This window comes from Triturus cristatus, chromosome 4_2, assembly GCF_964204655.1.
Source record: "Triturus cristatus chromosome 4_2, aTriCri1.1, whole genome shotgun sequence".
Taxonomy (NCBI): Eukaryota; Metazoa; Chordata; class Amphibia; order Caudata; family Salamandridae; genus Triturus; species Triturus cristatus.
In genome coordinates this window covers 877,942,532-877,966,220 of record NC_140586.1, presented here as the reverse complement: position 1 = coordinate 877,966,220, position 23,689 = coordinate 877,942,532, and the positions used below count along the sequence as shown (strand labels likewise).

Below are 23,689 nucleotides of genomic sequence, written 5' to 3'. Positions count from 1 at the left end.
TGGTGCCAGGTATGTTCCCTGTGTGACGTCAGACGGCGCCCTGGAGGTCGTGCGTGGTAGCCATCTTCGGATTCTTTTTTCTCTCTGTGTTTTTTTGTCTATAGTCCTTTAGATGGTGCATTAGATAATTATTATAACTTGCTTCCCCAAATGTTTGTATTCCTTAAAGGGGAGGCCGTGTGGGCCGCATGTGAATCCAGAAAATAATTCAAGCTGCAAAACTACTCCTACTGGTAAGTAACCATTTAGTTTTGCAGCGTAAATCCTTTTCTGGATTCACATGCTGTGAATCAGATTATGTAGCGGTTTCTCATCTTTGGGAGGCTGTCGTGAGAGGAAGACTTTGCGAACAGATGTTGAAGTACTTTCTGTCCTATTTGTGCTTCCTTATTCATTTGTATGTCCGCACAATAATGTTTGGTGAAGGTGTGTGGTGATGCCCATGTAGATGCTGCACATATAGTGTCTATGGGCACATTGGCCATAAATACCAGAGTCGCTCCCTTTTTCCTAGAGGAGTGAGCTGTTGGTTGTACCGTTAATTCTTTGTTAGCGGTGGTATAGCATAGTTGGATTGTTTGGACTATCCATCGTGAGATTGTTGCCTTTGTCACTGGCGTTCCTGTGTTAGTATGTGCATAGGCAACAAACAACTCTTTGGTCCTGCGGGTCTGTTCTGTTTTCTGTAGGCAATACAGCAGTGCTCTCCTTAAATCCAGGGTATGGAGGCTTTTTCCCCCGTTTTGCTTGTGGGTTTTTGAAGAAACCCGGAAGGAGAATACTTTGATTTAAGTGATATTTGGATATCACATTTGGTAGGAACTGTGGGTTTGTTTTTAAAATAACTTTGTCCTTGTAGATTTCCATGTATGGCTCTTGTGTGGTTAACACTTGTAACTCATTTACTCTTCGTAAGGATGTAAAGGCAATGAGAAAAGCTGTATTTAAAGTTATGTCTTTGAGTTCTGCCTTATGCATGGGCTCAAAAGGTTTTGTCATAAGTTGCGTGAGCACTGTATTTAGACTCCACATGGGAACTGGAGCCGTTCTAGGGGGAGAAATTCTTTTAGAGCCTTCTAGGGATCATTTTATGACAGGTCTTGAGAAGAAACATTTGCATGTTTTTCCTCTGGTGTATGCTATGATGGCAGATAGATGTACCTTTATGCTTGAGTAGATAGGACTATGTAGGAGATGAGTTAGACATATGATCACTGATTCTTGTGTTTTGATTGAGTTCATTTGACTGTTAGCTGTGCACCAAATGGTCCATCGCTTCCATTTTTCAGCATAGCGTTTTCATGTAGTTAGTTTTTTTGCTACTTGTGAGAAAGCGCCATCTTTCTTGCATGGTATGCCCCCACTTTTTGCTGAATTGCTGAATGTACTTTGACTGAGTGTGCCCTGGGCTCCTACCAATCAGGTGCCCAGGGCCTATGTTCCTTCCCTAAACACACAAAACCCAAATTAGCAAACCCTGGCCACATGTCAGCCCCTGGTAAATGGTACCCTAGGTACCCAGTGCCTTGTGACCGGGGAAGGCCTCTAAGGGTTGCAGCACTCATTGTGCCACCCTTAGAGGCCCTGTACCCTTACACACACACACTGCCCTTGCAGGCTGGGTGTCTGGGTGCAAGACAAAACAAAGAGTCGACATGGCACACATCCCTGTGTGCCATGCCCATCACCTACACTGCCATGGCATATATCAGCCACCCCTCTAGCTGGGTGCCCTATGCCAATGGTGTGGGCACAGGAGCATGAGCCCTGTGCCCCTACAGTACCCAGGTCCATTCCTGGGTACTGTAAGTGTAGTGCTGCCATTTAAGAGTACATGGTGCTGAGAGCTCGTCAAACACGAACTCCACAGCACCATAATGGCAACACTGAAGACTGATGCAAGTGTGGGATTTAATGTACCAAGCACCCCTGAGGGCATCTTAGAGATGCCCCCTAAAACCTAACCTACAATCAACGTCTGTTCTGAGGCTGCCTAGGCTGCCACACAGCAGACATGTTGCTGGACCCCCTGGGTAGGAGAGCCCCTGCTCTCCTGGGCCTGCAACAATGCTCATCCTAGGCGAGGTTCTAAATCTCCTCCCCCAGGATGGGCAGGGGGAAGCTTCAAAGGCATTCCGCCTCTGTGAGCTTCCCCAGGCCACTGCAACCCCCCACTCTGGCGGGAAGCTTGGCCGGAAACCCCAAATAAGGACAGGGGTTGTGCCAGCCTGCCAACCCACCCCTCAGATTTCCCGACACCAAAAGGCACCCGGCGCCCCCCGGCCCCCTGTGCCCAATCCCAGGGTACCTATCTATCCTCCAACTACCCAACTTACCTCTCGAAGTGGTGGTGGCACCTGAAGAATCCTCGTCCCGAGCTTGCAGTCTTTTTCTAAACCAGAGATTTCCCATTGAAATCAATTGAGCGCCCGAAGGCTCAAAAGCACCCTGCACCCTGCACCCAGCCGCCCGAGTGGCCCTGGCAGTGCAACCTCTACACCTATCTACTTCCCCACTTGTCCTGAGTAAGTGACCAGGAGCCCAGCTCCCACAGCCGCGTGGCCTGCTAGTCAGCAGCCACCAACCAAGGCCCCCCTACCTCTCATAGGATAACATTGGGCCTAACTCTCTCTGCACCCGGTCGCCCTTGTGCTGCTGGGGGTGAACTAACTGTACCTACCTGACGCTGGGAGACCCCCGAGTCTATGCCCAGAGCCTTAACTCTGCCAGGCGAGTACTTACCTTTAAACCGATAACTCAATTTTCTCCATAGGGTAACATTGACTGGCTTTTTCAGAAATTTCTTCTAAGTGTGGACTTTTCAAAACCTAAAATATTCACCAAAAATCAGCCGAGTAACGAAAACGAAAATACTCACCTGCTCTTAGGTGAGCTCCCAGTGCTGGATCTTGGTGCCCAATTCAAAAACAACAATTGATGGACAGAATGCAGAACAATGTCATACATTCACCCTAGTACAGAGATCTGGGCCTAAATCCATCGTTTTTTTGCTCACCATGCCATTACAGTTTGAACCCAGCCATATGCAAATCAGTCTTGACCCTGTGCCTCATGGGTACAGTCCAGCCCGAACTGCCAAGCCAGGTCCTCCCTGGACTGGAACAAGCATCCTAGGACCGGTTTCTGGGTTTCACCCCTCTTCAGCCAGGATAGCTTGATTCCAGTGGCATGGAGAGCACGGGACTCACGTCTGAGCATACCCGTCCCACTCGGGGTGACAAATACAAAAACAACAATTGATGGACAGAATGCAGAACAATGTCATACATTCACCCCAGTACAGAGATCTGGGCCTAAATCCATCGTTTTTTTGCTCACCATGCCATTCCAGTTTGAACCCAGCCATATGCAAATCAGTCTTGACCCTGTGCCTCATGGGAACAGTCCAGCCCGAACTGCCAAGCCAGGTCCTCCCTGGACTGGAACAAGCATCCTAGGACCGGTTTCGGGGTTTCACCCCTCTTCAGCCAGGATAGCTTGATTCCAGTGGCATGGAGAGCACGGGACTCACGTCTGAGCATACCCGTCCCACTCGGGGTGACAAATGCAAAAACAACAATTGATGGACAGTTTTTCTGTGAAATTTCTTCTAAGTGTCGATTTCTGCAATCTTTAACCCAGCCATATGCAAATCAGTCTTGACCCTGTGCCTCATGGGTACAGTCCAGCCCAAACTGCCAAGCCAGGTCCTCCCTGGACTGGAACAAGCATCCTAGGACCGGTTTCTGGGTTTCACCCCTCTTCAGCCAGGATAGCTTGATTCCAGTGGCATGGAGAGCACGGGACTCACGTCTGAGCATACCCGTCCCACTCGGGGTGAAGAAATACAAAAACAACAATTGATGGACAGAATGCAGAACAATGTCATACATTCACCCCAGTACAGAGATCTGGGCCTAAATCCATCGTTTTTTTGCTCACCATGCCATTCCAGTTTGAACCCAGCCATATGCAAATCAGTCTTGACCCTGTGCCTCATGGGAACAGTCCAGCCCGAACTGCCAAGCCAGGTCCTCCCTGGACTGGAACAAGCATCCTAGGACCGGTTTCGGGGTTTCACCCCTCTTCAGCCAGGATAGCTTGATTCCAGTGGCATGGAGAGCACGGGACTCACGTCTGAGCATACCCGTCCCACTCGGGGTGACAAATGAAAAACAACAATTGATGGACAGAATGCAGAACAATGTCATACATTCACCCCAGCACAGAGATCTGGGCCTAAATCCATCGTTTTTTTTGCTCACCATGCCATTCCAGTTTGAACCCAGCCATATGCAAATCAGTCTTGACCCTGTGCCTCATGGGAACAGTCCAGCCCGAACTGCCAAGCCAGGTCCTCCCTGGACTGGAACAAGCATCCTAGGACCGGTTTCGGGGTTTCACCCCTCTTCAGCCAGGATAGCTTGATTCCAGTGGCATGGAGAGCACGGGACTCACGTCTGAGCATACCCGTCCCACTCGGGGTGACAAATGAAAAACAACAATTGATGGACAGAATGCAGAACAATGTCATACATTCACCCCAGCACAGAGATCTGGGCCTAAATCCATCGTTTTTTTTGCTCACCATGCCATTCCAGTTTGAACCCAGCCATATGCAAATCAGTCTTGACCCTGTGCCTCATGGGAACAGTCCAGCCCGAACTGCCAAGCCAGGTCCTCCCTGGACTGGAACAAGCATCCTAGGACCGGTTTCGGGGTTTCACCCCTCTTCAGCCAGGATAGCTTGATTCCAGTGGCATGGAGAGCACGGGACTCACGTCTGAGCATACCCGTCCCACTCGGGGTGACAAATGCAAAAACAACAATTGATGGACAGTTTTTCTGTGAAATTTCTTCTAAGTGTCGATTTCTGCAATCTTTAAATATTCTTTAAAAATCGTATAATATCTGAAAACGTAATTACTTACCGGTTTTGGATAAAGGTCCCAGTACTGAGTCTAGGCACCCAGTACTGGATTACAAAAGTAACGAGAACATACTATACCTGCAACTTGAATTTTCTGCCATAGGGAATCATTGACTGTTTTCTATGAAATATTTTCTAAGTGTCAACTTTTAAAATAGCAAAATATTGTCTAAAAATCATCAAAGTAATTAAGTCGACTTTTATCACTTGATTCCAAGTACTGACCCAGGACTGAATCTAGGATCCAGTCCTGGAATTCCAAAAGTAATCCTAAAAGTAATCTGTGGCAAATTCAATGAAACTTCCATCGAACTCAATGCATTATTGTGTTTAAAATAGTGTTGCCTATTGCAACCATTTGTAACTGTTTACAAAAGTCAACTGCATATTGCAAAAGTATTTATATAAAGCATCTCATTCTGATAAAGTATATTTGAATTCCAATTGTTGGTTCTAAAATAAAACAAGCATATATTTTTCTATATATAAACCATTGGCCTAGAGTTCAGTTATTGAGTGTGTGAGACCATTCGCTGACTGAGTGTGTACAACAAATGCTTTACACTGTCCTCTGATACTGCCTTACTGCTCGACCAAGCTACCACTTTAGAGAGTAAGGTTATATCTAACTTTAGCCTCTGCCAAACCTCTGGGGACTGTGGACTCTGTACACCCTGTACCTATTTGGGAACAGTATATACAGAGCTACTTTCTCACTCTACCTTTATAATTTCCATTGTTCATTGAGGCACGTTGAGGTGATCAAACTCTACGTATTCAGGTGCCAAGCCACTAAGTGTAGTGCAGTTGGTTCTGGATGAAAGATTTGGCCCTGTTGCATTGTCAACAGGTTCTTGCCTGCTCTGATTTTGATTATTTGTCCTCTGGACAGTTCTAGCAGACTTGAATACCATGTCTGTCTCGGCCATTGTGGGGCAATGAGAATTAGGTTTGTCCTCGGTAATCTTGCGGTCTCTTGCACTCTTTACTGTGGTATTGGTGGAAAAGCGTATGCAAATGTCCTTGGCCAATTTAGTGAAAGCGCATTCCCCTTTGACAGAGGTGAGGAAACCTTGAGGCAAAGAACTGACATTTCTTGTTCTGTATTGTTGCAAGCAGGTCTATAACTGGAGTTCCCCAAAGTTTGAAGATGTATTGTACTGTTTTGCGCTTCAATTCCCACTCGTCGGAGCAGCGGTTTTGCCTGCTCCGAAGATCTGCTGTTGTGTTGTACACTCCCGATAGAATTACTGTTTGCAGATTGATTCCTTGAGGGACTGCCCATTGCCAGATCTGCTGTGCTAGCTTGCTTAGCCAAAATTATTTTATATCTCCCCGTTTGTTGAGGTAGAACATTGTGGTGGTGTTGTCCGTTTGAATCAAGACTGTCCTTTTGTGTTTTTGGAATGCTTTCAATTCCAGGAATATGGTTTTCATTTCTGAGTAATTTATACGTTTTATGGAATCTTGATCGTTCCATTGACCTGGTACTTTCAGTTGTTTGAAGTGCACTCCCCATCCGTTGAGGGATGAGTCTCTAGTAATTGTCACAGAAGGAATTGGGTTCTTAAAAGGTCTGTGTTAGACCTGTCAGCCCTTTGGGTGGTCCCTCCTCATCATTATTATTTATTTTGTCCCACTTTTGCCTCAAACCCTGTTTGAATTTTTCCTTTTTGGGAACCACCAGACTTTTTAGTGTTGCTACAGATTCAGGGAGCCATTTTAGCTACCCCTGAAACTTCTGTCTGAGGGCCTGGAGCACAAAATGGTGGCCACCTGTGATATCACCAGCATCCACTGGAACCTACCAGCACCTTCCAGAACATTCCAGAACCCTGTGACAGTTGGAGGCGGTTTAGAATGTTGGGAAGCTAAGACAGAGAGTTGGCAGTTGGAGCTGGCAGTTGGCACCTGACTGGTGAGGAGAGAGCAGTAGAAACTTGAAGGAGGAAGGAGTGAAGCAGCAGGGGTGGAAACTTGTGCCTGGAGTGGGGTCCATAAACCCACCCTTGATACTAGTCCCTACTGACTGAGCCCAGCCTGGAGCCCTGTGTGGGAATAAGCAAGAAAAACCATCCTAAGGACCTGGACAGCAGGAACAGGCCTTAGAAACAGAGAACAGCAAGATCCTGACCTGGAAACTGGTTTCCCTGGAGTCCGACGTCGAGTAGCCTGAGACCTGGAGCCCGAGGTGGAGAAGCGGCGCCGACTGGAAAGCGGACGTCGTACCCGGAGCCGCCAGAGGTCGAGAGAGGGCGCCGTCAGAGGTCGTGAGGAGTACCAGAGGTCGAGGAGGAAGTCACCCGAGGTCGAGTGAGCGGCGTCATCGGAGGAGTGAAGTCCGCCCTCCGGAGTCGTCGGAGACCGAGGTGAAGCGTGCCGGAGGTCGGGAGTGGAGATCGCACTCCGGAGTCGCCGGAACCTGAGGAGAATCGTGCCGGAGGTCGGGAGTGGAGGTCGCACTCCGGAGTCGCCGGAAACCTGAGGAGAGGAGCACCGGAGGTCGGGAGTGGAGATCGCACTCCGGAGCCGCCGGAAGTCGACATCGAGCCAAGGCCGGCCGACGTCATCGAATCCGAGGTCGCCATTGGACCGGAGCCGCCCGACGTCGACACCAAGCCAAGACTGCCCGACGTCATCGAATCGGAGGTCGAGATCGAACCGAGGCCGCCGACATCGAAACCGGAACCGCCTACCGGCGTCGTCAAGAACTGACATTGTGCCGAGGCCGCCGACATCGAATCGGAACCGCCTCACGGCGTCGACACGACTCCAGCGGCGTCGGAGCATCAGAAAAAGGGCAGTAAGTGGAGTAGAGGGCGCCTAAGGCCCTGTGGAGACCTGAGAGACTGCTCTAAGGGGCTAGGGAGGTGCTGGAACCAACCTGACTGTGCCAGGGGGTGAGCTGAGACAAATTTAGAGGGGTTGTGTGGAGTGAGAGAGCCAGGTCTCTGGTATTCCCCCCCTTGATCTACCTCAGTTTAGGCCTCAGCCTTGTCCAAGCCAGGGAGTAGACACCCTCAAGCCTTCCACATCCCCACAAGCTGTACCTGGGCCAAATCAGCCCTTAGGAATTCAAATGTGATCTGATTCTATGAGTGTCACTGTCAGCTTTTAATTATTTATTAGGGGCACTGTATTTATTGTATTTAACCTATTTATTGCTTCACTGTATTTATTGGTCCACAGTATTTATTGATGCACAATATTTATTGGTTTACAGTATTTATTGCCTCAAAATATTTAATTGCCTGTATGTACTGCACTTATATTTATACCTTCCTTATTTATGATCACCCCTATTTATTGAATCATTAAGCCAGTTTTTATTTGACCTGCACTATTTAAAAAGTTTGTATATTGTGATTGTGTTATTATTTATCTAATCAGCAACTAAGAGAAAAAGAAGATAAAGAAAGATATTTTCATAATTTTTACGGTGTAGAGTCGTTTTTGGAACGGATGCACGCATGGTTATTGTTTGGGTATGTCGTATGCTTAGCACGGAGCCTGATTCCTGACCACTCGAGCCAAGCTACCACAGTGTATGTCTGGGAGAACACCACCACCCTTCCAGTGTGGGTGTGTTTTTCTAACAGTCTGCCCTGTGTTATGTTGTTGGATGCCCACCATTGTATCTCTGCTTGCAGCTTGTGCGTAACAACCACTAGATCCTCCCAACTCCCTGTGGCTTGAGACCAGCTGTTGGTAAGCCATTCCTGGAAGGCGCGCATATGTAGGCGGGCATGAGGGACGAGTGGGATGCATGACGCCATCATGTCCATAAGTTTCATGACTCTCCTCACTGTCATATTGACCCTTCCGGTAGAGGGAGGTTTCTTGTTTCATAGCTTGTATCCTTTTCTGCGTTACGCAAGCCCGCACGTTAAGTCTAGCCTTGCAACTAGGAAAATCTTTTCTCTTTCTGGCTTTGTGGAGGATTGCTTGTGATTTATTGACAATCCTAGTCTTTGTAGCGTGTGGATTGCTGTTTGTATGTGGCTGAGACATTTTTGTTTTGTGCTTGCCTTTACGAGCCAGTCGTCCAGGTAGGAGTAGACCTGCATACCATCCTTTTGCAGGTGTGCCGCGACTGTGGCTAGGCACTTGGTAAAGACCTGTGGTGCTGATTTTATTCCGGAAGGCAGTACTTTGAACTGGTAGTGTGCCCCCTTGTGTAGAAACCGGAGATATTTTCAGTGGATCTTGTTCATAGGTATGTGTGAATAGGCGTGCTTGAGGTCTATTGTTGCCATGTGATCTCCTTTTTGAATTTGTGGGATTATCTCTTGGAGAGTAGTCATTTTGAAATGTTGTGTTAAAATGAATTTGTTTATTAACCTTCGGTCCAGGATCGGTCTCAGTGATGAGTCTTGTTTGGGAACCAGGAAATACGGTGAGTAGTTTCCTTTGAAAAAACTGGTCTTGGTACCAATTCTATTGCTTGTTTTTGGAGAAGATCTTTGATTTCTGCATTTAGCTGTATGAGTTCTGATTTGAGGAACTTCCTTATTTTAGGTAGATTTGCAGGTGGTGTTTTCGTTAGTTCTATGCAATACCCGTATTTTACCAAATTTAATATCAGATTGTCTGCGGTGATTTTTCACCACTGTTGTATGTATTGTGATAGTCTGCCTCCCACTGGTGTTGGGTGTGGTTTTTTGTCTGTCTAGGAGTCAATTAGAGCCATTTCCTCTGCCTCTAAAAGGCTGGCCTCTGCATCTTCCTTAAAAGGACTGCTTCGGCTGTTGCTGCCAACCTTGGTATCCTGTTTGTTGGCTTGTTTTTTGGCCATTCCCTTGGCCTTGTTGCTGGTGTGACATTTGCTGCCCTTGAACAAATGTTTATCTTCCTGTGAGCTTTCTGCTGTTAAACCCACCTCTTTTGAAGGTGCAGGGCTCGCATTGCTCTTGCAGCCTCATTATCCTTTTTGATTTGTTGGAGAGATTCTTCCACCATAGTCAAAAAGAAAGACCTCCCTTGGATCTGTATATATCACTCATCATTCAAACACATTGGTCTTACATTCACAGGCTGAGATTCGGCATCAACAAAGCAAACAAATTCCTTAATAGCAGATTTATTCAAATTAGTCACAGATATCACAAAAAATGTAAAATGTTGTACACATACATTAAAAAATAAACAATTTTCCAAATATTAAAACAAGAATTAAAACTTCTTTATGCAATTCATAGACAGATAATGTAACAAATCACCATCAATATACATACAAATTATACAATTGGGAAAAAAAGAGAACAGGACAAATAATCCTACTCAAAAATAGGAAATCGCTCAATCAAAAATTTATCGGTTCTGACCCCAATACGACACAACCACAATATACGTGTCACAGAGCCATTGTCATTGCAGATTATATACGATTTCCTTTTACTAGAGCATCGACGCGTTTCGGTAGGCCACAGTATCTAGCCAACACCTTCCTCAGGATTAATTGAAGTTCCCAATTTCTATATATTTAAAATAGTTGTAAAAATATCAACGAATCGCGATCCCTCCTGTCAAACCTCCATCCGCTACAGCACCTGAGCTTCACCGAGGATCTCGTATATTCTTTAGGATTTGTTTGGATCGTAGCCCTTCACACATACATTGTTCCGTGGATATCCTCATGAAAGTTAAGATATTACGAATGCGTTACCTTTGGCCAATTCCTTTATGTGCAACCAAGGCGGTAAAGATAAAACAGTCCCAAATCTGGGATCTAGTTGCTCCCTTGCTAGGGTCTGGTAATATCCGCGAAGTGGATTCCTTTGATTCAGTTGAACTTGTGGTTGTGTCGTATTGGGGTCACAACCGATACATTTTTGATTGAGCGATTTCCTATTTTTGAGTAGGATTATTTGTCCTGTTCTCTTTTTTTCCCAATTGTATAATTTGTATGTATATTGATGGTGATTTGTTACATTATCTGTCTATGAATTGCATAAAGAAGTTTTAATTCTTGTTTTAATATTTGGAAAATTGTTTATTTTTTAATGTATGTGTACAACATTTTACATTTTTTGTGATATCTGTGACTAATTTGAATAAATCTGCTATTAAGGAATTAGTTTGCTTCGTTGATGCCGAATCTCATCCTGTGAATGTAAGACCAATGTGTTTGAATGACGAGTGATATATACAGATCCAAGGGAGGTCTTTCTTTTTGACTACGGTCCTGCTTGGTACCCCTCTCCCTTGGTTTGGGGGTCCCTCTCTCTCGGTTTAAAAAAAAAAAAAAAAGAGATTCTTCCACCTCCTTTCCAACTAGTGTCTCCCCTGTGAAAGGGCCTGTTGATGATGGAGGTTTTGAACCTCCTGCTTAAAATCTGAAATTCTAAGCCAGGCATGCCTTCTTAGGGTGGTGCCTGTGCACATTGTTTTGCTGGCAGTGTCTGCTGCATATAGTGCAGATTTAAGGAATGTGTTTGCGATGTTTTTGCCTTCCTGGACAATAGATTTAGCTTTTTTCTTGTCCTCCTCGGGGAGCATGTTGAGGAGAACCTCGATGACATCCCATTGCTGGTGTCTGTACCTGTTCAGCAGGGCATTAGAGTTTGCAATGTGCCACTGAGTCACTGCCTCTTTTTCCATCTTCCTGCCAATCATATCCATTTGTTTGCTTTCTTTCTCTGGCGGAGGTCCACTGTTAGAGAGGGCATTTGCTCTCCTTCTGGCCGTGGTGACGAGGCTGGAGTCAGGCACAGTGTTCCCTTGAATATACTTAGGGTCCTTGGAGGAGGCTTTGTACTTCTTCTCGACCCTTGGTGTTAACCCTTTGCTTGAGGCTAGTTCCTTAAAGGCTTCTTTGCCTTGGTCTAGAATGCTTGGCAGCATTGGCAGGTATGGTGTCCCCTTGTTGGCTGGGGCTAATGTTTCTAAAAGGAAACATGCGTCTCCTCATCTTCGAGGGGGACTCCAAAAGTGTCAACTAGGCCATTGTAGAAGGCTATATCATCTGGTTGGGAGGCCTTCGAGAGATAGCAGCAGATCTCCTCTTCTGGAATTTCGGTGTCGAGGTCATTTCACGTATTCTTGAAATTTTCAGAGGCTTCCTCCTCTTCAGGAGCGTTTATGTACTCCTCGAGATCTTCCTCGTGAGGTTCGGGGTTGGGGGTGATGGGAAAATCTCCTCTTCTTCTCCTTTGGCGTCTTCTGCTCTTTCAGCGTCGACGTTGTCTGCTTCAGTGGCCGGGACTTTTGGAATTCATCAGTCCTTTAGCAGAGCGTCAAACTCCTTCTTCTGGAGGAGCGTCGCCATTTCGGCTTCAAGTAGTTTTCTCTTTTTCTCGACTTCGAGGGCTCTCTGGGCATTGGAGACCGGAGAATTTCTTTTCTTGTTCGCACTTGCCTCTGGTTTCGACCCTCGTATTCGGCATCTTGTGTGTTTTCCCCTAAACGGTGTCCATTAGTAGGATTCTGTGGGGTTCTTTGGATCCCAGCTGGCCTTCGATCGCCTTTTTCTTTGGCCTCGGGGATGCCTTAGGCTGTGTCTTGCTCTCGTGACCCTTCGGTTCCAACGGATGTGTATGGTGTCTTACCTTATTCGTCTTCTTCCCTGGATAGCCCGACTTCTTGTGGGCATGTGGTATTTTGGGAGTCTCCTTCCAGAATTTCGACGTCCGATCCTTCGTGAGTCGATTCTGCCGGAACTCCCTTGTCCTCTTCATCACTGGAAAGGCCTAGGACCTTCAGGAACGTTTTCTTCGAAGTCTGTGACATCGTTGCGTAGTGGGCCTCTCTCTGCTATCGGCGTGTCCTGAGTGTTTTCCGCTGGAACACTGTGCATGCCTCACAGTCCCTGTCCTTATAGTCTTTGGGTAGGCAGAGGTTGCACGCGTTGTGTGGGTTGCGTTGTGCGAACTTGTGGTGGCACTTGGGGCAGAATTTGAAGGGGGGTATTTTCCATGTCCCCCACCTCACCATTTGTCGATCCTTGATGTCGATCTCGGAGTTCTGTTCTCTCAGGTTACGGTGTCGCTAGACCGTGGAGTCCACTCGAATTTGACTCTTTTTCTTCTTTTCTGTTTTTTTCCAGAAAGATTTTCGGAGCGGCCCATCTTGCTTTCAGACCCAACGGCGGAAAAAAGAATCTGATGATGGCTACCACACACAACGACCTCCAGGGCGCAGTCAGACATCACACAGGGAAAACAACTCAATTCTAGTGCGTAAAACAAGACCACTCAACAGAAGAGAGAAGGAGGAGGACAGTGTGGAATCTACAGTTAGGCAAGTATCCACCAAAAAGAGCATTACTGAAGGTTAATGTATTCTTTCAAAGGATACTTCTAATCACAGATTCCTCACCTTTAGAAGAGTTAGCAAAGCAGTACCTCCCAAGGTGGAAGGTCTGTGGCATGGAGTCAGAATAAAATGGCCTGCAGGACTGAATGGATGAAAATGCCCTTCCCTTCAGACCCAGCTGTCAAGACAGTAGTGCTTCATTAAGGTGTACATTGATGCCCATGTCGCAGTCAGACAGATGATGAAAAACACGAAAGGTGCGGTGGCTCCTAAAGGATATTATCCCTAGGTATTGTTGGTTATTAACTCTTCCTAATTAGAGACCAATCGTTTTGTGTTTTTCTTTAGAGCTCTGGGAGGACGTGCGCTGGTTTATCTACCCCTTTCTACTCTTGTGGTTATAGGTAGTTAGACAGATCTGAATATCAACACACTAGTAGCAGCCTTTGCCCTGGTGAAGCCACAGAAAGCTGATCATACACCCGAAGTCTTTGATGCAATTTCACCCGATAGTCTTTGGTGCAATTGATCTAAAAGCTCAAGGCTCTTTTTGGAGTTCAAATAATGGACTATCTCCGCCGAGAGGTGAGGCGGAGCAAAGAACACAGAAGGATGATGGATTTTCCAACATGAACAGGAGTCATAAATTTAGTCAAAAATGCTACCCTGGTCATTATCACCAGTTGGTCTGGAAAAAAGGTGGTGCAGAGTGGATGCACTGAGAGGCTGAAGTTCACTCACAAAACAAGCGAAAGTGAAGAGGTGAGTCATGAGTCTCAGAACACTCCACACGCAGCACTGCACTGGCTTAAACGGAGAGCATGAGTAACGGGAGGAGCAGCTTAAAATCCCACAGTGGCATTAGAAACGGGAGAGGGAGAGGGGGAGAGGGAGAGGGAGAGGGGGAGGGGGAGGGAGAGGGAGGGGGAGAGGGGGAGGGAGAGGGAGAGGGGGAGGGAGGGGGAGAGGGGGAGGGAGAGGGAGAGGGAGGGGGAGAGGGGGAGAGGGGGAGAGAGGGAGAGGGGGAGAGAGGGAGAGAGGGGGAGAGAGGGAGAGAGGGGGAGAGGGGGAGAGGGGGAGAGAGGGAGAGAGGGAGAGGGAGGGAGAGAGGGAGAGAGGGAGAGAGAGAGAGAGGGAGAGAGGGGGGAGAGAGAGAGAGAGAGAGAGAGAGAGAGAGAGAGAGAGAGAGAAGAGAGAGAGAGAGAGAGAGAGAGAGAGAGAGAGAGAGAGAGAGAGAGAGAGAGAGAGAGAGAGAGAGAGAGAGAGAGAGAGAGAGAGAGAGAGAGAGAGAGAGAGAGTCCATTAATAAACCGCATCACAACAGGTGATTTTAACAAGGACCAATGACCTCCACAACCTCAGGTGGTAGATCAAACGCAATCAACTGCCTCCTCTCAATCTCTATGTATAGAGGTACAGATTGGGGGGATTCGGGTGCAGAATCCTGCCCTGCTGCTGCAACAACCTATTCACCAAAAGCGGTTCCCTGATCGAAGGACAGATGCTCATTCCAAGAAGTTCCAGGTACCACACTCTCATGGCCCCTGAGTTACTATGATGACTTTGGGCTGGTCGTTCCTGACCTTCAGAACTCGGAGCAGGACAGTCAGGGGCGGAAAGGTGTGCAGCAGTTCCATGCTCCCCTCCAGCCTGATGCATCTCCTAGTGATAGCGTCCTTGAGAAATGCAACATGCAGACGTTTTGCTACTGACATTCTTGACATTGGCAAAAAGATCCAGCCAGGGCTCCCCACTGTTGGAAGATGCCCTGCTCCACCTGTGCAACCGCCATTAGTGATCTGCCAGGCATCACCAACTGAGCTTATCAACCCTGGCATTTAAAGATCCCATTAGGGATTCACAATTAGGGAGATGCCTTGACACTCAAGCCAACTCCAGAGGTGCTGTGCCTCTAGTTACACAACCCCACTCTGCTTTCTTCTTACAGTACCAAATGCCACTGGTGTTGTATATGAACTTGCACTAGGTTTCCCTGTATGGATGGCAGTAAGGTCTTCAATGCCCGGCGAAATGACCCCCAACTCCAACAGATTAAAATGGAGCAGACTGACTTCTGTGTCAACTGGCCAAAGAAAACATTCACTTCATGAATTACTCAATCCTTTTCGATTCCCTGTCTGGAGGAGTCTTGGGGAATGCATTTGGATTCACTTTGCTGGTGGAAGCCTGGAACGCCAAACTCTCAGGAGTAAGATGCTCCAAAAGATAATGCGGGCCAAAAGGCACCGGCCCATAGTGTCTGGCCACCTGCCTGTTTAAAGAGAGTCCGAGCAAAGCTTAGCCCAAGTGACTTTAACAGCATCAGTAGCACTCAGATGAGGATGGACATTTGTCCTGACTTAAACAGAAGGCAACTGTAGGTCCAGAACCTCAGCTGCTTGTCTAATCACTATGGAAAATGAAGCACTCTCCAAACGGGTCCAAGAGGCAAAATCAACCGTAAGTCAAGCCTACTGGACTCCTGTAAGTCTATATATAGACTATTGTCGTAATGTGAGGGAAAATCATCCCCATCATCACCATTTCCCTTATCGGGTGGAGTTAAAATCTGGTCAGTCTACGAGCCAAAGGGGTGATGGAGCCAAAAGGGTAAAGGAGCCTCTAAAGATGGCTCTGTGGCAAAGGGAGTATTTTATTAGGATCAGATTGTACGGGAGCCAGGAGGACTGGAGTTGAATCAAAGCAGGACCTTGGTCGGGGTCCAAGTGAACGCGGCTCAAGGTTGACTGGAGTTCGAAGTCTATGAAGAAGGGACCAGTGCAGGTCTTGGAGCCGGAACGAAAGTTGGCTCCAGAGTTGATGTGGAATGTGAAATGGGTTCCAGGTGCTCAAGTGGCACGGAGGGCGTATCCGCCAGCAGTAACCCGAATGGAGACACGTGCAGATCATTGGAGCTCGAATGCGCAACTAAGCTAGAAGAATGATAAAAATACGCACCATGGCCTCTAACATCCTCAACTTGCTGTGACATCACCAATGGCCCAGGAAATTCAGAGAAAATTGGGACCAGTGGATGAATAGTCTCTTCGATCGGGGGCAATATCTGCTGGAACTCTCATGACCTTGACTTTTCCTTAGACAGAGAAAAGCAGGATGAGGTAGAGTCCCGCTTCAACTTCTTATGCTTCTTCTTAAACTTGAGTTTGGCTGACCGCATGACCTCGACCGCAAAGAAGACCTGTCGCAGGAACATTCTGCACACTTGACTTGGAAAAGGACTTAAGCAAGGTCTGTGACTCCTGTCAATGTTCGGGATGTACAACTTTGCTTCACAATCCCAGAGCGCCTTTAAGTAGATGAGCCCAAAATCACACCTCACATGAGTTGGTCATCAAAATCAAATTAATGGGGCTCAAAAGGCAGCAGTACAGTTCATTTTGCCATAATTCTTAAATTTGGCAGCAGTCACAATATTATCCTCAAAATGTAGCTCACAGTGTCAATTCATCTTTAAGACTGATAGATGGCAATAGTCGAGTGTAGTAATCTGGTCCACGCTGGTAGGTATGATTCAAGAAGATTTATTCAAGTTGGTTACAGGATCAGTAGTACAGTAGTATTCAGCAGTGAAACAGATGAAATCCAGCCCCACCAGGAGCAGCCAGCAAGGCGCTCAGCCCAACTCCAACTGTGGGTTTCATCGATGAACATTCCACATTACATCATCTCCACAGTGTTCCACTGATGGAGAAGTGAAAGGCAAGAACAACACTATACCAAGATACTACATCGAGGTTAAGTCGGAGATGATGGTGGGCGATATACGAAAGATAGAAGGGGGAAGGAGCAGGTGTTTGTCTCTCTTGAAGCATCCTTTCCCAACAGAAAAATAAGAACGTTACCTATCCAAGTGCTGTCTCGATGGGAGGCCCTCCAAGACTCAAGACAGCAAGCATTTAGACAAGGTGACAGGTTAGGCATCCTCTAAAGTACATGTTCTCTCTTGAAACAAAATGGTGCTTTTAGAGCACTAATAATTTTACATAAAAAATGAAACTAAACATTTGTAGAACATAGAAAAGCATTACCTTCAATCTACTTCAATTACACTTAAATTCGTAGCATTTTTTATCATCAGCGGCAGAGTAATGCCAAAATGTGAGTTATGAAGTCGCTGTGTCAGATGACTGATGCTATATTTCACTGCTGATGCTCAACAAGGCCAAAACTGGGCTGGAGTTACATAAGCTTATCTTAAGAGGGAGGGGTGCTTAGTAGTTCAGAAACCGGCCTACCTTCGTGGGTATAAGGCCAATTCACATTTAGATAGTCGATTTGTATAATGGTACAGATTATCTATACAGATTGTCTAAAGGAAATGCAATATTGTGTGCAGTATAATGATCAGTTATGATTAATTGTAGTTCCTTTATCACTTGTATACAGTCGAAGAAGATCGAAGCCCTTGCCCTCTTAATCAGCTGGGGCTACTATCAGCCACAGAGCAAAATTATCATCACCTTGATGCCTAAATACACCTATCGTCAGGGGAAATGTGATAAATTAGCTGAAATCAAAACCTTTGAGTAACCGATTATTCACTTACGATGGAAACTAATATTTGTTTTAAACTGTAGATGACAATCAATGATTATTAGATAATGACAGTACCACCATTGCAGTGGGCTAGGTTATTTCTTGGAAAACATAAGTAACTTGTATCTCTTTGCAGGCCTCTTCACTGATCATCACAAACTGCCATTAGAAACGCAAACATGAACACAAAAATCACACACTGCTTCGCTTTTTTTTTCCAAAACAACTACAGAAAACCAAATACAATAAGCATTATTCCTGATAAAGGGACTTACCCTCTGACTGCGAAGTGTGACACCAGCAGATTTGAAGTCTGGGAACTTAATGCCTGCAGTCTCGGGAAGGGACTGAAAGAAAATGGAATGGAGATAGATAAAGAGGATACATAAGCAAGCATCTGCAACTGAGATCCAAAAACTACCTGTACGAATGACTGAAACCCATGGAACAGGAAAGATTCAGCAATTCTGACTCAAGGCCCTACAGAGACTGTTTCTTTCAAGCCTAATGAAGAGACAACTCTCTATATGCTCAACAGTTAATGAAAGAAATATTAAATTTGGGAGTCAAATGATTAGACATTTTAAAAAAGTAAGTAACATTTTTATATGTATTCCAGAAAATGTCACGGAAGACTGAAAACACTAAACACAGAAAATGATTTAACACTGAAACAAAAACTTTGCTCAGTTTTCTTTTTAATTTAAAAATGTATCTTGGTTGGACGTAGTGTAATTTTTCAATAAAACAGACAATTATGATTTGAGTTCTAAACCGTGAAGACAGTTGGAACAGTGCTAGTGGGAAAAATCTTTCAGCCAATACGCAAAAGTACATTATAAACTTGACAGGTGCAAGAGCACAGAGAGAAGCAGAAAAAAGGGATACAGTTTCAGTCAGTTCTGAGCAGAATCCTAACTGGGCATACTTTTTTATCTGTGGTGTCCCAAAACAAGCAATACTACTGCAATGTGTGAGAAAGTGCCATCTTTCTTGCATGGTATGCCCCCACTTTTTGCTGAATTGCTGAATGTACTTTGACTGAGTGTGCCCTGGACACCTGCCAATCAGGTGCCCAGGGCCTATGTTCCTTCCCTAAAACAAACCAAACCCCAATTGGCAAACCCTGGCCACATGTCAGGCCCTAGTAAATGGTACCCTAAGTACCCAGGGCTTTGTGACCAAGGGAGACCTCTAGAGCTGCAGCACACCTTGTGCCACCCTTAGAGGCCCTGTACCCTTACACACACACACACACACTGCCTTTGCAGGCTGAGTGTTTGGGTGCAAAACCAAAACAAAGTCGACATGGCACACATCCCTGTGTGCCATGCCCATCACCTACACTGCCATGGCATACATCCGTCACCCCTCTAGCTGGGTGCCCTATGCCAATGGTGTGGGCACAGGAGCAGGAGCCCTGTGCCCCTACAGTGCCCAGGTCAATTCCTGCTTCAAAGGCATGCCGCCTCTGTGAGCTTCCCCAGGCCCCTGCAACCCCCACTCTGGCGGGAAGCTTTGGCCGGAAACCCCAAATAAGGACAGGGGGGTGTGCCAGCCTGCCAACCCCACCCCTCAGGTGGGGGAGGCGAGGTGAAGCACATCTCCGGGCTCTCGTCATCTTGAAGATGGGGAGCCCTACCCTATCAGGACTAGGCTACTGCCCCCATCCCACAGGAGAGAGGCAGGATAGGGGGTGTACCCACCCCAAAACGGGGGCCCATTGGTCCCTGCCCTTCACCTACCTGTAACGCCCCTAAATCTAGTATTTAGGGGCACCCTGAACCTTCCTTCCCTAGATTCCAGATTCCGAAATTACAAGAAGAGCGAGAAGAAAAGAAGACCTGCCCTGCAGCTGTGAAGGAGAGGGAGACACCAACTGCTTTGGCCCCAGCCCTACCGGCCTGTCGACCTCGGACCTGCTCCTGCTCCAAACCCGGCATCTCTTGTGGCCAGCAACCTCAGAAACCCCGGAGGACCTGGCTACCTTTGAACTCTGATCCCCTGGGACTCCCATGAGTAGAGGCTCTACTCAGAACCTACCTTTCACCCCTGGCAGCAGCCCTGAACCGCGATCCCAGCCCACTCTGCACCAGCCAAGCCTGGCCGGAGTGAACTAAACCCACGAGGACGACCCCACGGCGACTGTGACCCCGAGTCTGGCACCCAAGGAACCCCTCGACAATCCTGAAGAAGCCTGCAGCCTCAGAACAGTGTGCCACCCCAACCGCGATCAACAGAGGGTAAGATTTTCCGACACCAAAAGGCACCCCTGCACCCAGCGCCCCACGGCCCTCTGTGTCCAATCCCGGGGTACCTACCTATCCTCCAACTACCCAACTTACCTCTAGAAGTGGTGGTGGCACCTGAAGAGTCCTCGTCCCCGAGCCTGCAGTCTTTTTCCAAACCGGAGATTTCCCATTGAAATCCATTGAGCGCCCGAAGGCTCAAAAGCCCTCTGCACCCAGCCGCCCGAGTGGCCCTGGCAGTGAAAACTCTACACTTTCCTACTTTCCCACTTGCCCTGAGTAAGTGACCAGGAGCCCAGCTCCCACAGCCGCGTGGCTTGCCAGACAGCAGCCACCAAACAAGGCCCCCCTATCCCTCATAGGATAACATTGGGCCTAACTCTCTCTGCACCCGGCCGCCCTAGAGTCGCTGAGGGTGAACCAACTGTACCTACCTGACCCTGGGAGACCCCTGAGTCTGTGCCCAGAACCTCAACTCTGCCAGTCGAGTACTTACCCTTAAACCGCAAACTCTATTTTCCTCATAGGGTAACATTGACTGGCTTTTTCCTGAAATTTCTTCTAAGTGTGGACTTTTCAAATGTTCAAATATTCACCAAAAATCAGCCGAGTGACAAAAACAAATTTACTCACCTGCTCTTAGGTGAGCTCCCAGTGCTGGATCTTGGTGCCCAGCGCTGACTCTGAAAAGTACCCACAACTATACTTACCTTTAACTCATTTTTCTTCCATAGGAAACCATTGACTGTTTTTCTGTGAAATTTCTTCTAAGTGTTGATTTCTGCAATTTCTAAATATTCTTCAAAAATCGTATAACATCTGAAGACGTAATTACTTACCTGGTTTGGATAAAGGTCCCAGTACTGAGTCTAGGCACCCAGTACTGGATTACAAAAGTAACGATAACCTACTGTACCTATAACCTGAATTTTCTTCCACAGGGAATCATTGATTGTTTGCTCTGAAATATTTTCTAAGTGTTAACTTTTACAATAGCTAAATATTAGTTAAAAATCATTACAGTACCAAAGTCGACTTTCATCAACTGATTCTGAGAACTGACCCAGGACCGAATCTAGGATCCAGTCATGGAATTACAAAAGTAATCTAAAAAGTAATCTGTTGCATATAACTTGAATTTATCATTGAGCTCAATGTATTGTGTTTAGAAATAGAGTTGCTTACTGCAACTACTTGTAACGGTTTACTAAAAAGTCTATTGCATATACAAAAGTATTTTTATGAAACATCTCCTGTCGAGAAAGTATATTTTAATTCCAAGTGTTGGTTCTAAAATAAAACAAGCATATATTTTTTATATACAAACCATTGGCCTAGAGTTCAGTTATTGAGTGTGTACAACAAATGCTTTACACTGTCCTCTGATACTGCCTTACTGCTCGACCAGGCTACCACTTTGGAGAGTAAGGTTATATCTAACTTTAACCTCTGTTAAACCCTTGGGGTCTGTGGACTCTGTACACCCTGTACCTATTAAGGAACAGTATATACAGAGCCACTTTCTCACAATTCCCAACCCAGAAAGCGCTGGTCACGGTTTTCCAACAAAACATTGATTTTTAAATGAATACTGAGTTATAGCTCAGCGTCACAGGGGAGCAGTTACAGTACATTACCCCACCATTACATGCCATTACATTTGTGTTAACCTAATACAGTTAAGCCTATGCTGCTAATATCAAATGAACACAGTGCACAGCGTGACGAACCTGCCTGCTCCCGTTTCACAAGTGCCTGGGGGTCTCCAAGCTGAGCGCTTCGGCCATGCTTCGTTTACACCTCTTCAGCTGCCACGTTTCTTGGGCCTTCGGGGTGGAGAGTCCGAGGCAAGCCTCTTCTCCTAAGGATGTCTCACTGTGGTTGACAGCAGTTTCAAGGGTTTGTTGTTTTCCGGCAGGATTTTGGAAAATTAAAAAGCATGCTGCCTGGTATCAGTCATGCGTGCTGAAACCCCTTTTAATGGCTGGTAGCATACAGAGAGGGAAGAACCAATGAGGCGCAGCGTGGACAACAGGATACCAGCCCCACACGCTCTCTGCCTGCTGTGGGCGTCGAAACACGAAAAAGAATGTTTTAATTGATTTGGCAATAATTCACACGTTATCCAGCCAGTTTAACACTGGCTGTCTCCTATGGCATATGGCAGTAGCTCATTTGTCGCCATGATCCCTCCGATGCACTCCGCAGCATTTCAGCTCCTAAGACTGAATGGCGGTGCGGCCTGTTAGGCCCCTGCACTGCGCTTAGACAAGATTCCAACTCTATTGCACACACACATGTCCGTGAGTGCTAGGGGTCGGGGGCAAAGGGAGTGCCATAGGTTTCTGCTCTTCCTGCCCACAAAAACATCCTGCACGGCACCTGTAGTGCCTCCTGCAGATTAGCACACACAGGCAGCTGTGCCGTGGCGCCACCTTGTCTCCTCGGGTGCGGGCACAGAGGGGAAGAGTAATACTACGGCTGCCTGCCAACCACGGCATCCAGGTGAAGCTGGGCCCGCCTCTCGGTGTTGTCAGTCTCACGCCGAATGCACATGGCACAGAGAGTCCGGCCTGACAATGCTCATACCATAAACAAAGTATCAGGCTCTGACAGTCTGCCACAGCGACCTCTACAGCAGCGCAGGCTCTAGCCTGACACTGTGCAGCCCCCAGCCCTCCCTGCCGGCCCTGACACTGATGGTGTCTCACAAGGAGTCTCTGACTGTGCTGCTATAGTTTTTTGCGCCACCAAGGTTGTAACTTTATTGTTTTTATTTCACATAGACTTAGCGGGCAGCCAGTCAAGGTGCTGGAAATGCGTAATCAGTGAAAGCTAGAAATAATGGTGCTTCCGAAACAGGAGTCGGACCGGCTTGATTTAGCACAGGGATCTCATGGCCTTAAGCAGCAACGAGAGACATGGCGTCTGTACGCAGCGACTGGTGCCAAGCAAAGTGACTCCAGCTGGAGTCGTGGTGCGCTTGGGCAGGCTCAGTGCAGCTGAGGGACCCCACAGCCTCACACCAAACCAAACAAGCATTGGCATAGTCAATAGGTCTCGCCTTTGGGACCTTATAAGTGTTTAGCCATGCAACAGTTGCATAACTAAACACTTATAAGGTCCCAAAGGCGAGACCTATTGGCTATGCCAATGCTTGTTTTAACTGCTGCAATCTATTGAAGCCTCACGGGAGGCCGCGAAAGTGAAAGCAATCGCAGTAAAGCGCGACGCGCGCGCCCGCGCACATGCACTGTAGCTCTAGGCTGGCCTGGTAGCACTTTTTGGAGCCCTCACAAAATGTCTCGCCAGACCAGCGCATGCGCTGAGTCAGGCAAGACCTAAAAAATATAAGAAGCAGCAACAGGTGGAAAAGAACACGCGGGTACTGTAGGAAAGTGGCTCTGTATATACTGTTCCCAAATAGGTACAGGGTGTACAGAGTCCACAGTCCCCAGAGGTTTGGCAGAGGCTAAAGTTAGATATAACCTTACTTCTCGATCAAGCTACCACTTTAGAGAGTAAGGCAGTATCAGAGGACAGTGTAAAGCATTTGTTGCACACACTCAGTCAGCAAATGGGTCTCACACACTCAAGAACTGAACTTGAGGCCAATGGTTTGTATATAAAAATATATGGTTGTTTTATTTTAGAACCAACAATAGGTATCAAAATATACTTTCTCAGAATGAGATTCTTT

General features: G+C 46.8%; 1 protein-coding gene across 6 annotated transcripts in view; it reads right to left on the bottom strand.

Moving 5' to 3' along the window:
• Nucleotides 1-23,689, bottom strand: part of DMAP1 (DNA methyltransferase 1 associated protein 1) — a 396,892-nt gene that overhangs the window by 177,770 nt on the left and 195,433 nt on the right. For all 6 annotated transcript variants that reach the window (XM_085602888.1, XM_085602887.1, XM_085602892.1 and 3 more), the window contains exon 9: nt 18,016-18,087. In XM_085602888.1, coding sequence (XP_085459014.1) covers nt 18,016-18,087 — 72 coding nt within the window. The remainder of the gene's footprint in view (nt 1-18,015; nt 18,088-23,689) is intronic.